Raw genomic sequence first — 16,560 nt, 5'->3', positions numbered from 1 at the left:
AACAAGACATGTTTAATTAAACTTGGTTTAACAAAATAAAAATCAGTCACAGAAAAATGTAGGACTGGCTTTTCAATGAGATTCAGGTTTGTTTCAACACATGCTTTGACCTGTGCTAAATTCGTAGTCGACAAAACTCAGTAAACATGATTTAAAAAGAAAACACTTTGAAACTGTGTTTAACTAAACATGTTTAAAACATGTTTAAGGTTTGGTGTGAATGGGTCATACGTCTCCTGCTATCATGACTACTCTAATGTCTTAATACAATAATAAGAAAACGATTAAAATGCTAATGGCCTTTTTAAAACGAGACTCTTGTTGCTCAGTGGTAGAGCATCAAAGTAGTAATCGGAATGTCGTAGGTTTGATTCCTACAAAGGAGCCGATTCGGATTTTTTTCGAGAGTCCTTTTGTTTCCATAGAAGAAAATGTGTCCCTGCAACTAATTGTATATCAATCCCATGGGCGAAGAAAGACAAATCTTGAAGAAGGCTTAATTTGTTTGAACCAACTGCCCTCGACTAGTTTACAGACGGCATGTCAAATAAGGTATGTTTATGTTTTTTTTCTTAAAGAGAGGAAGATTCTTTTATGTAATTGGTTCCTCGGCTGCCGAGAAACAGGTTACACCATTGAGGAATCGTCGCGTAAACTAAGTTGTTTTGTAACAATACCGCCTCCTCTCAGCAGTTGGCAGCGAATGCACTACAAAGCTAGACGAGAACGTTAATGTAGAAAATGACAACTCCACGAAAGTCGCGGATTACTGCATTAGAACTTTTCCAAAATCCATGGCCGTGAACAGCTAACTTGCAGCTCAGCGTACCAGACACGGCCCCACCGCAATCCTGAGAATGTGGAATTTGGGTATACAGTACAATCTAAGCATTTTTCTTGTATGTTTATTAAACTCAATGTTCTTACAAGAGTGTAAAAATTAATGTCAGGTCACAACCGATTCAACCCAATTCTTTTAAACTAGTGCGCGTGACATGAAATTGTAAATACAACTGAATGGCTTTAGGCGCCTACACATCGTCTGGCATAAACAACAGCCGCAGAAAACAAAGCGGTAAATAACTGGCGAATAAAGAGGTGATGCAATGAAAAATCAAATCAGTAGTTGTTTTGAACAAACAAGTGACCGCGAGTTATTTTAATTCTCTCTGAAAATTTTAAGAAATTACACAAATTAAACTTTAGAATTAGAATGATTTCAACAACCTGGTGAGTAAAGGATTTTCAGGAAATAGTCTCGGCTAGGTACTTTTGTAACAAATTTAATTGGATTTACAATGCTTTGTGAATAATTTATTAATTGTTCGGTTTCTGGTGCCATTTTGTTCTTATGATTGTGGCTACCCGCTTATCAAGTCTTTAATTTGCTTTGTAAAACTGAGTTTCATTGATTGCCCTAGCAGGGCAGGGTTATGAATTGGGCGGAGTCTAAAAGCTGTGTGATAGTACGCACTGTGGATAGCATTAGAAGGTAAAGCGTATTACGGCACAAAATAGCTTAAAAAGCAAAGAGGTAATTCCAATCATGAACTCTCATGCCCATGTCAAACGACCCATGAACTGTTTCATGGTGTGGAGCCGTGAAAAGCGTTACCGCATACTGCAAGAACACCCGGGAATAAATAACGCTGAAGTAAGCAAAGCTCTAGGTGCAGCCTGGCGAAAGCTCTCCCAAGAAGATAAAGAACCATACGTGGAAGAAGCCCGTAGACTTACAGAACAACATAAGGTGGAACATCCGGGTTACAAGTATCAGCCAAAGCGAAGCAACTCCAAACGAATTAGGCGAGGAGCACAGAAGAAAGTCATCAAGTCAACAAAGCATTATTCAAAGAGTAACCAGCGCATTTCGACTGGAGAAAAAATACACTTCCCGTTAAAAACCGAGCATGTTGTGGCAGAATTCGTCAAGCCTAGTAAGCAAGAAATCAGAAGTCAGCTATGCTTTCCTCCACATTCTGGCAGCGTACAGTGTTTCCCGTCACCCGGTTTTCAAACTAGTACGCTGAGGTTCTGCCCATGTCATGTGTTCTGCACTTCGTCTCCTTGTCACCCTGCATTGGCTATTGAAACGATTGCACCCAGTAACCAATTCTTCAGGTTCGAAAATAGCAGCTCCTTCTTATACCCTTACGCCTTTTAAGAAAGTTTGCCGGCCGAGCTCACTTTTCTGTCCTTTATTAATGACTAAAAACTGTGGGAACCGAAGAGAACGTTACATTGCAAACCATAGCTGATATTCAGTGCTTGTAAGCACTGTCTCAGAATCTGAAAACAGTCAAGAACTCTCAGAAGTAAGAACACCGTCCTCTTTTTTATGAATCGAGAAAAACAGATTTTCATGTTGCAAAACTGATGAAAGAGACTGTTTTAGCTACCTTTAAATTAAAAAATACTTTGCATTCGATTTACCAAGTTCCTTTAGTCATTTAAAGTATTTAGATATCTCTAATTAAACTCTTCAGTCATAAAGTGTTGGAGAACAAAGATAAAAATCTTCCATCCAATCTTGTTTTCGAACACACATGCATGTTTGCAAAAAGGTTAAACATGTATAATTAATCGTGTTTCGTTTACACCCAGTCCAGATAAGAGCAATTTGTTTTCCCTACAACTGAAAAAGATACTGAATAATTTAATTGAACGCCGCCAAAGCGTTTGAATATGGAAACCGTTGTGTTTATAGCTGTGTCTTTTACCACCAAAAGCGTGCTTGTCATATTTGACGCAGCATAGCCTCCAGTGATAAATCCAGCAGTTGCTTAAAAAAGAAAGGCGCTGAAATTTCTCGACGGAGCGTCGCGAATGAGCAGAGGGAAGACAATGAATGAAAGCGGTCGATTACAGGTTCCTTCCTGAACCCAGTCCGCGAGCGGTCGAGAGGATGTGTGAGTGGAGTTCTTGGTTGTCGTTTCTGGCTAATTCTCACTGAGAAAATCGTCGAACTACTCGTAATAAACACAGTCATACATTACCATTTCGAAAACGAGAATCTCTACAAAATTGAACATTGAAAACAACTGAGATATATGCGTAATAAATTGACAAGGCGGGAGAGCGATGATTACCATGACAACATTTCGCTGATAATAATCATGACCGGTGATATTTAGTTTTGCTTTCAGAAGCGAGAAATTATTCGAAGGATGGAAGGATGTTATTATTATTATTATTATTATTATTATTATTATTATTATTATTATTATTATTATTATTATTATTATTATTATTATTATTATTAGCTCAAATTCCCAGCAGTTCGCGGCCTAAAAACGCGTGACGATTGCTTCATACATCAGTATTCGATAGATTCGCAAACATATTGAATGAAACGGTCACTTTCTTTTTGCATTGCACTTTGTTAAAAAACGTGACGATACAGCTGCCGTAAAGATAGGAAAACTCAGTCACCTATAACTGTTGCGTGCAGAACATCATGGCAAAGGATCCTATCGAAACTAGAAACATTAATTTTCGCTCTTTAAGATGCCATTAAGGAGGAAAATAACATGGCCATCAGTCACGATATAATACCTTGAAATAAACGTTGTGTAATTAACGTTTTGGACAAAAAATTGCAACTTGGGGCACGAAACATATCAATTGATAGCAATGATGTAAAGAAAATCATCTTATTTGAAGTAAAATACATCATAGTTTTAATTTTCACTGATAATTCGAGTAATGTCTTTACTTTTTGCCAAAGATTTGGGAAAATATTTAAAAACAGGAGTACTTCGACCCCAGGGGGCCTGGTTGGGGTTTTTCTTTGCGTCACTCTGCTTACTGTGCTTTCCGTCAACACGCAATGAAATCTAGCCTAAGGCTACGGACCAGTTTAGTAATCGATATGACTACGAGAAGCTTCTGAAAGAGGAACACGTAACAGAATGAGCTAGGACTTTCTCTTTCGAAGGCTCACGCGATCTCTCTTGGAATTGTTTTTTACCTTACATAAAGGACAAAAGGTTTATCAATAATCTCAATTTATTGGGAGCTCTTATCGATCGTTCAAAAAATATTTTTTTTTCTTTCCTCATAAATATATTTGAAACGATTATCTTTGACCTCTCTACGATCCAATATGAGAAGGAAAAGCTAAGAGACAAATTTAAAGAGTGCCAAGATGGCTTTCCTGCTAGTTGATGAGAGCTTGTTCTCACTACTGGCTCAAAAGAAAGCAGTTTATGCTTTGATGGTCTTGCCTCAAGCAATGTCAATTTTCCTTATATCTTCTCTAATATTAAGAGCACTGGGGGTAGTGGATCCGTATTTGAATTCCAAGTGGGGCCTTTTTCTGTTAATCGTCCCATGCATTAATCTCTATCTCCGTTTGACCATTCCTGAACACGTCACACGTATTCGTCTGTACTCTGTAAAAAATAAGAAAGTGCATTGTAAGAAATGATTGCCATTGTTCACGACTTCTCCTAATGTGAGCCTGTTGCGGAAGAAATGTTGGCTTTTGCGAATGATAAGAGGGCCACATAGTGTTAGAAATGAAGAGCGTTTTTTTTTTTATTTTCCTGGAGGAGATCACCCTTTCGTCACAATTACTAGCCAAGGGTGATTTAATCATTTTCAAAGAATTTAATTCACATTTTTGAGACCCCCTTGACGTTAGTTTGCTGAAATTGATAGCCACTCATGTCCTTACTTTTTCGCGTTTTACATTAAGCACGCACGCGCAAATGTTGAATATAACTCGTATGTTATGAAATGAAGGGTGTTATCGTTGCTCCAAGCGACTTTCAATTTCAGCGTTGGTCACGGTAAAAGTGTTAAAAGTTCAGTGCACAGTTGAATTCTAGAGCTAGACAAGTGTGAATGCGCGCGCAAGGCTCAGGAGACAGTATTAAAGCATGCAAGAATAATTGTATGTATGATTAAACTCTATTCGTTCATCACCCGAGAGGTGTTATTTTCCTGTTACGGACTGTAGTGGACTCATTAGTTGGAATACAGTCGAGGACTTACACGACACTTTGTTAAAGTTGAATATATATATATATATATATATATCATCGGAAGGACAACTTTCACCCAAAATTAATAACAAGATCTGGTGAGTAATAAGGAATTTCAAGACTTATCATCCTGTTAAACATTGTAAGTCAGATAGTCTGTTTTTTTTCTTTTCGAAATAGGAAATTTTGTTTAAAATTTTGATTTGCCAGGTGCACAAAAGTGTTTAGGAAAAACATTAATTAAAGGTCAGTTATTTGTTTTCTTCATGAAGGAACTTGAGGTCGAACTTGTTAAATTTTCGCTGGTACCAAACCACATGGATCCTCAATCCGGTTTCAATTCTTAAGGGACGGGCTAAATTACGAATAGAGAAGCCATCTTTAACCGTGGAAAATTCATCTTCTGGAGACCCAGCTAATTTTCTCGGCTTAGACAAAAAGTAAACAGTTTGAACATTCTGGAGTTATCCGATTTTGATAATTCTGCTTTTAAACAGAATTTGCAAACGAAGCAGCATAAATTTGTAAAATTAAATAATTTATGGGTGCTTAAAGCTGGTCCTAGATTAGTGGCAATCATATGATAACATTTATATGAGACTCAGCCTTGGCGGTTTTTTACGGAAGCAAATATTAAAAGTATAAAAGTTGCAAACAAGCTGTCATTTTAGAAGATTTGTCTTGTTCCCTAGGACACGAATATTGCACCAAAACTGACTTCAAAGAAATTAATTCTTATACCCTAAACAATCCAAAATGATGTTGCGATTACGGCAGGCAACTATTTCTTTAAAAATATTGTTTTCGTCTTGAACGAATAGCTTTCGCTTGCATCCAGCGGGAGACATGTTAAATTACCATATTTGTCGCGGACAAATAACTGGATTTTGGCGGGAAATGTGACATCTTTCGACGCCCTTTGTGATGTCAGTTAAACAAAAGCTGTCCTTCCTGAGCCTGACCATAATCCTTTATGCTGAACGTTTTCACCATCCCTCAAGTTCGAACTCTGAATATTCAGTCTAGGCTGTGCAAAAAAAAGTAAGCCTTCTTGGTTTTGGGAAATTATGAATTTCGGGAGACATGTGAATATGCATTGCTTTAAAACGTGTTGTTTGGACAGGTGGTACTGTCAGTAAAGTGTCAAACGAAGTTGGAACACAAAAATGCACTGTTTTTTTTTTCGAATGGTGCCTTATTTAATCTCTTAATAAAGGGATCTCAGTTTCACTAAAAATTTCCTTCTAGGCTTCATTCATTATATATTCGCTAAGGATATTGACCTTATTATTCTGGCACTGAGCGCTAGCCTCACGCTATGCCGGTGTAAATTCATTAACTGACCGCTTGCCCAAAACCTTTCAGGAGATTGCAAATTCTAAAATTAAAGTGCTCTTCTTTTCCTATCAGTGAGCAAGTTATATCGACTCAGCCACGTTTCCTTGGGTTCTCTCGCTGTCAGTCATTTACCTTCATGCGCAGGCATTATATTAACAGTCCGTCAGGTTATTTCATTTATAAGGACTCCTGATCAAAATATCGGATACAATTGCGACAAAGCAAAACGGATTCGTTTCTCTCCATTTAGCTCTGGTAGGCTATGATCACCGCATTCCACCTTTCGAAAATAGGAATCCATTTAAGAAAATTAAAACAAAATTACTCACGATTGGAAAAAAAAAGCAAATTTATGACAAGTTGCTGGCCTAACATGCATTATTCATTCCATTGTATGCTGGGTTGTAATTGCTGGCTTGACGTTCGACAGTGTGGAACCCAAAATCATTGTTTACCTTTCACTTATTCGGTCAATGTTAATGATATGCTGTCGTAGATGCCTCATGAAACCGATATAACTGTGAAAACAAAACATATTTTTTCTATTCACTAAACGGGAAGCGGCAGACCATCCAATACTAACATCGTTGCGGTGACTGTGATAGAGAGCATATTTGGTTGTTTTAAACATTGGTGAGAGATTGATATCTTTTCCACGTTTATTTTAAGTATGTTTTAATTGTATTATTGCACTTCGTTCTTTACTTTGTGTTAAAATAATTTTAATCTGAGCTTGCAAATTCGACTTTTTTTAACTTCCTCTCCCGTTTCGGTCTCTATCTGTTTGCTTTGCGTTGGCGAAAAAAAAGCAAAAAGTCCTTGACTTCGAAAGTTTTCGCAGATTACATCAGCCAGGCCTCTTAAAAGCGACTCAAATGTGGTATTACAGCCTAATTTTTGGCGCGACCCTTTACTTAATTTGCCGACTAGCAAATAGAACGTACATGAATTTCAACGGTGCCCTTGTGCGACGGTGGTCGTAATAACCTTTGGCGATGTTATCAAGGTGCGAAAATATATACGCACAAGAGAGCGTGTTTCACTGAAATACAAGGTTCTTCGTGCACGATTCGTTGATAAAGTAGATCAAATTTTTCAGTATCAATCATTTCCAGATTTTTCAGTCATCAAACCTTCGTAGTAGATAATCAAATTTCCGCTCCGCTCGTGTGTAGAATACTGATTATGCTTCTTTGTGTGTTGCCAGCGGGTCCAGCGGGTCCAGCGGCCAAAGACACGATCGAGTTAACGATCTCCTTTTCTGCATTAAAAATCACCGAAAAAGCCAATCCAGCTGGCCCAACAAAATAACTTCGTTCTGGAAAGGTCTCGACGAATGGATTTTTATGAGCAAATTCGTGATTCATAGCAACTTTCTAATTATATGCATAATTACAGTTATCACTACGCCTTTTTTTTTTTTTGGCATTCACTTTTTTCCTGTCATGCGCAATGCTGCTTTCCTCAAAGCACGTTAGTAATTCTCATCACCTACGGAAGCAATGGAACGACAATTTATTTTGAAAGGAAGGCCCCAAGCAACTATAGGAATTGTTCTTTTCTCTTTGCGAGTAAGAGAAATTACAAATACAATAACCGAGCTTGGGAACACAAAGTAAACGAGAACTTGAAAAAGCTTCTATGTTACATGATATCTTAACATGAACAAAACGCACAGTTTGTGGTATACTAGCGATTTTCCTCTAGTAGGCGTGCGTGGTCTGTCGTGTGTATGAGCTTCTCACTACGGCATCTTTCAGGAGTAGGATGGTAAAGAGGAATAAAATACATTGAGAACTACCCTGAATTAACGAAAATTGTGCTGGTCAGTTTGTCCTTTAATACATTGGTCTAAGTACTGACTTCATTACCGCCCTCGAGTACATTGACTTTAATACTCCAATGTTACAAACGTTCAACACCTAGCAGGCCACCATCCCTTTAAACAAGGACTTGGAGTTTCCTTTTAAATCACGTGCAACAAAGGCATCGAATATTTTAAATAATTCAACTTATTACCAATGGACTTTCCTACGTTACTGAGGGACGGGATGTTTTTCCATTTATCCATGAAGACCACCATCATGTGCCCAAAACGTTTTGCGCGAAATGTACTAACCTGTAATAATTATAATTCTAAAGCAGCAACTCAGTACCTTTTCATGGACAGCAAAATTTGGACAGAGATTGCCTTTACAAAACGTGCCTAAAAGTAAAATTTAGTGAAACGGTCGCGAAGTAACCATCTTGGTATTTTGAACAATTTACAACGATCACTAGTGCACTTTGGTCTCCAATTAAATTTCCGTAATATAATGAAAGAATCCCACTGACTGTATTGTAGAAGTTGTAAAAATGTCGAGTGATTACGAAGAAGCACTTGCTTTTTCTAAACGTTCAAAGCCTATTTAGCATGCAAAGTGAACTAAACAAATTTAACGCGAAAATGGAACATTATCATGAAGTGAAGCGAAAAAGGAAACATATTCTTTGTGCATGCGATTGCTGCTCTTCTTATAACAAGGATATAGATGAAAACAAAATTTCCTTTGTTTCATGCTCGTTCTATTAGAAATATACAATGGAGTAGAATTTTTTTAAGACGGACAGCTTCACTTTAAGCTATTGAGCTTTGTGGTGTCGCTATCATGAATAGTCAGTTCATTTTTTCGGATACGGTAGTTTCATTGACACATCCACACAGCAATGTCAAGGACAAACTAAGCACGGGTTTTTTCTTTTGTAATGTGACATGACATTCATATCAAGTTGACATTATGTTTGCCAACGCTGAGACAAGGCCAGATCAAAGCACGTATACCGCCTTAAAGGCAAAGCACGTAGACCAGAATCTTAACCAATCACGCGTACGATTGTATCAAATGTCCTCGTCGCATTTGTTTGCTCCAATTGAGGCTTTAAGCATGAAATGCGTTTCATCTTGATTCTCGAATAGCCCTAAGCAACAAAACGAGTCCATCATAACACGTCTTTGGTAGTTTTTCAGTCGAGTTCTCAATTCAATATTTTATGGAAAAAAAATATTGATTTTCATAAGTTAAACTTCGATTAACCGGCTGGTTTCTGTTGGGAAACACGCCGCAACCTGGACAAAAATTAACCGTTCCCCCAAACTCGACTATCCGACTCCATCCCACGCTTGGTTGACATCCTTTGCTATTTAGTTGTTTAATTAACAGAATGTATATATATATATATATATGATGAGAAGAAGAAAGGTGTAGCCATGCCTCGATAGATAATGTAATAAGGAAATAACTTCTTGAGGCATATATGTTTCTAATCGGTTAAATACTTCAAACGTTTCGCCGTTTAGAGCTTCGTCAGTGAATGAAGATTATAAGTACAAGATTGGTTTATGTAAAAAACTTAGTACAATAGCTCATTAATTTGATGGTGTTAATCTAGATTTAGAGCTCGTCCATTGCAACCATTCATAACGTTCTCATGCTCGTGGATTTCTAGCGCTTCAATGATTTTACGCGTGCGGATGTCGTGGATGTTCCTGTGGAGGATTCCCCAAGAGATATCTTGCATAAATGGTTTGTTATGGTTGATCAACATTTGATGTTTTATGTTTTGTCAGATAATACAAAGCTTTCTACTCTTACCGTTCCAGAAAAGGAGAGGTGACTTAATGCGTGAAAAGTTACACTATGTTTGTGAAGATAAAGTTCTTTGCAAGTAGTGCAAAATATTGTATTATAATAATAATAGTAATAATGAACTGTAAGTGCTTTCAACTGAATTTATCGCTGGGGCACCGAATTAGGGACACTTTAATTACAGAAATCAAATCGTTGGTTGGTTTATGAGGAAAGGGAACCGGAGAGAAACTAGTTAATCGGTGCCGAATAGAGAACCAACAAATTCAAGCTGCATATGACGCCAAGTCTGGGAATCGTACCCGGGCCAGATTAGAGAGTGGAGGCGAGTGCTTTCACGACTAGCTACGCCATCTTGTATCCCTGGCTCGAGTATTGCTCCTCATACTTTGATAACCTGAAAATCGATTGATGCGATAAATTTTGAGGGATTTTGTTCACGTCAAATGTGCTCTAGTCTTGTATCTCTGGCCTATCAGTGTCTGCTCGTCTTATCGTCTAAAGCAGAAACTGGGATCGTCGTAATCTTTCTGTACAAAATCTTCTGTACAAAAGCCCTACCTTCCAAAGGCGTGGATAGGACTTGAAATTATCATTCTTCAAGATAGAGCTTGTTACGACTCCTGTTGAATTCCCATCCAAATAAGCAAATAACAATAATAATAATCATCATGATCATCATCATCATCATCATCATAATAACAATAATAATAATAATAATAATAATAATAATAATATGCTGATTATATAAGTGGTCCTGCTCTTGTAAAAAGAGCAAAAATGACACAATTCTAGTTCTTTCAAATTGTGTTAATACATGAGAGAACCGCTACTAAAATGAAACCGCAAGTCTGAGTTAAACACAAATAATGATGGCCAGTTCGATTTAATCTTCACCGCGTCGCCAATCACACATTGCGAAAGTTAAGTTCCGAACATTGTCGATATCACTAGTCATTTAATGGTGTTTTGTATTAAGAAGAGCTTTTAAAAGCAAGGGCAGTTTATAAGTTCTCTGGTTTTATGTGGGCTAAAAGGGACCCGACACAAAAAGTTGAGTCCCTTTTTAAACAAAGTTCGTCTTCGAATCGTTTTGTCCGCTTTAGATTAATTCTGTGGAAGCAGTTCGGCTGAAACAGGACTGATCACTAAAGTGCTACTTAAAATATAAAAATGTCGACTGACAGATCGTTTCGAGATTGCCCTTTCACAATTCAAAAGAATTTCACACAGTGTATTGACCCTGCCTGCAATTGTTGGTGAAACTCCTTTAAATCAGAAATCGGATACTGACCATGCGGTGGGGATGAAGAAAACTGAACCTTTAAATTCCTGCAAGCTCAAAATGTGTGGTGAACTAAGAGTTAAGATGGAAGATCAAAATATCTTTTATTTATTTTCATGTGGTTGGAGAATTTATTGATCTTAGAGACCGATGACTAACTAGTATCCGTCAGTCCGTTTAAATTGACGTTAAGGTAACATTTCGAAATAAATTTAGCCGGCAAAATGGCTTCTGCCTCATCAAAACACCAGCTGCGATCTTGAATTGAAACAAAAAATTATTGTAAGAATTATTTATTAAAATTCACCCGACCCATTTTGCATTTCAAAACAAATCTTCCTGAATCCTTAATGACAAGTGTGAAGTAATTGTTTGCATGGACACCGACAAAGGAGTAACTCGCACACTAAAACAAGAAATTGGGGAAGGTAGGGTGTTCGGTGAAATTGACGACACATATCTACGACATACATGAAACAAAGAAAGATCGACAATGACACGCAAACCCCTTAATTGTAAAGTTTTCCTCTACTGATATAATCTGCCTCGGGTGTATGACAGTCTGTTGAACGAAAACAGGAGGTCACTAATTTATATTCTAAAAGGACTATAGGTGTTTCGAAATGGCTGTCAATGAGTTTTCTTTACATAGTTAATCTGTGCACTTAGCCAGCCTATTAATTCATTTAATTCAAAGTGACGGCTGCCGCAAATGTCATGCCTCTTTGGGTAGCTAAGCCTTAATTTGGTAACTCAGTCGAAAAGAATGAGTGAGGGGAAAATTGTGTTGATTGCTTCGGTGCATATTGAAGCATCAAAATGTGGTATAAACTGCTTTGATAGAGGAGAATGATGAACACAAAGAAATTTAAAAGCAAGGGCGGTTTTTTTTTGTCAAAAAGGTGTGTCCGCTTGGCACTGTTTACAACTCCTTTTATCCTCACCCCAACTCACCTTCATCCTGCACATGCGTACCCCTATCTTTCTCTTTCTCTTAACCTTTCTCTCAGAAGGTGAAAGAATTTTAAAATCTTTGTCTGTAGGCTGTTGTTAAGAATTATCAAATCATTGCATGTTCATTGATTTTAAGTGAACACGTGGGTAAAGGTGAGAGCGACGACATCAAGTCGTATGGCAACCGACACTCGGTAGAATTTCACGAAATGTTTTCTTATCAAGTGTAAAGGTGTGAGCTCGAGCGTGTAAAGATGTGAGCGTCGACATTGTATGGCAACCAACAGTGGAATTTCACAAAATTCTTTCTTATTGAGTTTTAATGCCAAAGCGAAAAACTCATATAGTCAGTCTTTCTTATCCTTCGATTTATTAATAAGCAGATTCAGCAGGCGTTCTGATGAATAATAAGCTCAACTTATCAGTATAACAACTATTTTCTTACTGCAGGTGACCACGTAGCCTCTACTGCATTGTAGTTAGTTCAAAAGGCGCCCTAATGGCTTACTGTGATCCACCACTCAGGGCAATTCACTGCCAACCAACTCCGAGTCGCCACCATAATATTTTGAAGCTCGTACAATTTTACGGCTTAAAGAACCAACAAAAATGACGGCTAGTTGACTGGTGGCGAAAAAGTTCTTAAAAGGCGAAATGACTTTTCACCGTTTTAATTCGGAAATAGCAGGTTGATGATTTAAAACACAAATCTCATTCTTTTAGCTGGTTTTTACTCATTCATCAGACAGATGGGAACATTCAAGCTAGGATCCAAGTTCAAATTTAATGTTCCATCACCACGTGGGTTTCACATTCAAAATAATTGATTAACGTTCAGGTATTAATTAGCAGCCTCTTAGTCTATTGGACAGTTTTCTTTTAATTTTTAGTATTTTTTTTTACGGAAATCTGTGAGGGGTCATTATGTTTCAGCCGATTCGGGGGTCTTCAGGACAGTGCGTAGATCAAAAGAAAAATTGTATCACGACATTTACAGCGCCGCCTTTTCATCACACATCCATTATAGACGGATGTCCCGGGAATTCAAGTCATTTTCATGCAGAACGAGCTTGCTTTATCTAATATCTCAGAGCAAAAAAACAGCTGACACCAGGCGTGAGACTTCCACAAAAAATATCGTAATGTCAATGGAACTTGCAAACAACGTGACAACACACAAAAGAACAGCTTATTGTGAGTTTCTCGTTTCACCGATCGATAAGAAGAAATAAGCAATGACTGTTCACGATGCCATGTGGGAAAGGGCAACATGTGCACTTTTCAACGGTCATTGAAGGATGCAGTAGCCATCAGAGCTAGATGCAAGTTTACCACTCCCTAAAAAGAAATTGCTCGTAAGGACATCTTTCCCACTGGAAAACAATTACTTGAGTACAAAAACGGCGGTCTTCAAAGTCGAATATTGCATCAGTTTCTATATATTCTTTTCCACGTGTTTAGATTACGATAAAACATCCTTGAGTTCTTTTAGAGAGCAATTAGCATAACAGCCGACTTGATATGAGACCGCACTGCATGGTCTCACAATGCGCTTTTAAATATTATGGCCGATTGTTTACGGAATGAAAGACAAAGGAGCCGGTATCCTTTCTACTGGTGGACGGCGATTTTAGTGATATATTCATGCTACTTTGATAGGAATCATCGTCGTTTTCTTCAATGAAAGCTGTTCCCCAAAATAAACCTTTAACTCACAGAGCACGTTAAACTGTCATGAACGCATAAAATTAAGAAGAATGTGGTCGCCTTCGCTTTACTCTCCGCTAATCGCTTCTTTTCTAGTAATCCTCATTATCAAAACATTGCAAATTTCCTTCACTTTGCCGTTTATCCTCTCAAAACAGGATTGTTTGTGGGAAGAAAACACGAAAACACTTCTTATTTGATTTGCTTTATCCCACTTTCTCGTGAATTTGTCTGATACAAATCGATTGAGGTTTGTGCTGCCTGCAATATTCAAGGCACGGCCGGACCAAGAGTTTTAATTTAATTTAAGAGCTTTCGTTGTTATAGTTTCTTTCGAATATATTTACCTCGGTCACATAAGGTTTAATCGGGTACATCATTATATTTGACGACTCACATGCAAGTCGTTAAAAATACCACGCGATACAAAAAGAGAAATCACATACGATCACAGTGAATTAAAACCTGTAGAGTTCATCGAGAGGCGAGAATTCCACACTAAAAGCCAGAGGATTAGAAAAAAAAAACGTTAAGTTGTGAGTAAATCTCTCGTGTTAAATTTCATAAATGATCAGATCTCCTCTAAGTAAACCTGCTGCTTCAGTTGTCAGTGATAATGGCTCAACGGGTGCAATTGATTTGTTTCGGCCAATCACATGGCACTATTTATAGTTGAACTTTTGTGTTTTCAGGTGGCCCGATGGCAAGTGTGTTTTCTGGATAGAACCAGTTACGAGCTAGCACTCCGTGCTCCTTTCCCACACTGAAAACTTCATACAGTGTACACTGAAGGCCGGAGTCGAGCTGGAGTCACGATGGCCCTCACCAGCAGTCTGCCATGTATTGACACACTGGCGTTCCAACTTCAGCGACATGGGCTCGACGAAAACCGTCGCAATATCCAACCAGCTTTTTGCTGCTCCTGGTCTGAGCCTTTCGATTTAGACTTCGCCGGAAGAGCGCACAGTAATCCAAAGCGAAGCCGAAGCTTGCCCACCGCTCTAACAACGAAACGTAAGGAGACTACAACAATGAGAGCGCATCAAGTCACTTTGGCAGGAATGAAGAAACCGAGCGAAAGCGACGAAAACGTAAATGAAGCGCGCGGAATAGCAAAGGCCGAAGTCGACATTCATTCAACCAGTCTTCACACATCGACGGGGCACTTTACCTTATCAGTCAATAAATATGCAAATCAAGAAAACTTGCATAAGGAACCTTCGAACTCCACAGAATCTTCGGAAGGATCGGACGAAGAAGTAAGTGGACTCCTTGTAAATACTATCAGGAAATCGGACGATCTACCACTAAATCAAGTCGTTCTTGCTGAAATTACGGGCTCGACGCGGAAGTTTATTCAGAACACAAATCGAATGCCGGGGGTGTCAAGTGCGCTCAAACGCAATTTGGAAGAACAAGAGAACACAAGCCAGTTCACAAAAAGACATCGCCCCAGGCTGGATTTTGAGAAAATGCAACGCTCTAGAAACATAGTAAATCCCTTTCAGTCTAAGGATCCATTTATCTTAGATGAGGTGTATTTCAAGCCAATTATAAATCTGAACATGAACGAATGAAGATGAACGTGACAATCTAAATAAAGTTTACAAATAGACCTGGTACAAACGAGCAAGATTACAGGCAAAATTCTTACGAACGGATTCGTGCAGAGTTTCAATAGAAACACAGTGGCTAATGAAATTATCTTACAATTTCCAAAACAAGTACACTAGAAGGGATATTTTTAAAGGATATGCTATGCATTTTCTTGAAAATTCTGTTTTCCATTTCCCACAGATCCAACACATATCAAAAGCTACCAGTACATGCTACGATTGACCATTATTGCGTAGAACATAACACCTATAAAAGAAATTTAAAGAAAGTTGATGGGAGGTTTTACAGTTGTATATTTTAAATTTATATGAAACAATCGAGTCTCTCTTTTTATCGATAGGTTTATAATTATAATAATCAGAAAAAATTTAATACTCAGGTGTTGTTCGTGTTTCGAACTTTAAATTTGCAAACGGAGGGTTGAATAAACAATTTATATCTTGTGATATCGAGAATGAAAATAAAAGGAAGTTTATTTATGGACGTGAGTTCTCATTCATTGTAAGGAGCACAGGTAGGAATTGCGGTTATGGGTGAAATCATTAAGTTTTTGTGGGAAAAGTTAGACCATCTGCTCAAAATAGATTACCTGTGGTTGGAAAGAATGAATGTATCGTTCGTTTGCCCGCTATAAATTGTCTTATTATACAAGTATCATTTTCCACGCGCGATATGCGGCCCATTTTGCGTTTATAAAATCATTAGTTACACTATTCGAGTCAGGTAACGTAACTCTGAGCCTTGCAAGGATGAGTGTAACGTATTCTCTCAGAGTATCTCCTTTATAAACCATTAACAGTACAATAGATTTGCGAAATTTCAGCAGCCTGGTTCCGGCGTTTCTGGCAAATTGAAATCTTTAATTCCCAACTGATAGAACGTGGATATGGGATTCACACAAACGAACAGTTGTAGCAGTGGAACGTAATAAGGCAAGAAAATTTTTAAATGCAAACAAGGATGACCGTTTTGACAGAGGTCGACAAGTTCTTGACACATTTTTGGTTCTCACCGAATACTATAAGCAGGTGGCTACGTGTTGGTG

The 16,560-nt window shown here is 38.0% G+C and overlaps 1 protein-coding gene across 7 annotated transcripts; it reads left to right on the top strand.

Annotated features, from left to right (window-relative positions):
• Positions 1-4,928: 4,928 nt before the first annotated feature.
• On the top strand, positions 4,929-15,994 carry LOC138052804 (uncharacterized). Of its 7 annotated transcripts, none has more exons than XM_068899390.1 (2): positions 4,929-5,086; positions 14,591-15,994. In XM_068899390.1, exon 2 carries the CDS (start codon positions 14,714-14,716, stop codon positions 15,473-15,475), a length of 762 nt encoding a protein of 253 aa, XP_068755491.1. In that variant the 5' UTR covers positions 4,929-5,086; positions 14,591-14,713; the 3' UTR covers positions 15,476-15,994. The 7 variants fall into 7 exon arrangements, with proteins under 7 accessions (XP_068755491.1, XP_068755488.1, XP_068755490.1 ...); XM_068899387.1 differs by lacking the exon at positions 4,929-5,086 and adding an exon at positions 6,816-6,959; XM_068899389.1 differs by lacking the exon at positions 4,929-5,086 and adding an exon at positions 6,903-6,994.
• The last annotated feature ends 566 nt before the right edge of the window (positions 15,995-16,560 follow it).

The sequence above is a fragment of the Montipora capricornis genome, chromosome 6, assembly GCF_036669925.1.
Source record: "Montipora capricornis isolate CH-2021 chromosome 6, ASM3666992v2, whole genome shotgun sequence".
In the NCBI taxonomy this organism is placed as follows: Eukaryota; Metazoa; Cnidaria; class Anthozoa; order Scleractinia; family Acroporidae; genus Montipora; species Montipora capricornis.
Note: the sequence above shows the minus strand (reverse complement) of the source record. Positions and strands in the feature narration are given on the sequence as shown.

What these genes read in the sequence shown, in the direction of transcription:
- LOC138052804 (XM_068899390.1), top strand. Translation starts at nt 14,714, where the DNA reads ATGGCCCTCACCAGCAGTCTGCCATGTATTGACACACTGGCGTTCCAA.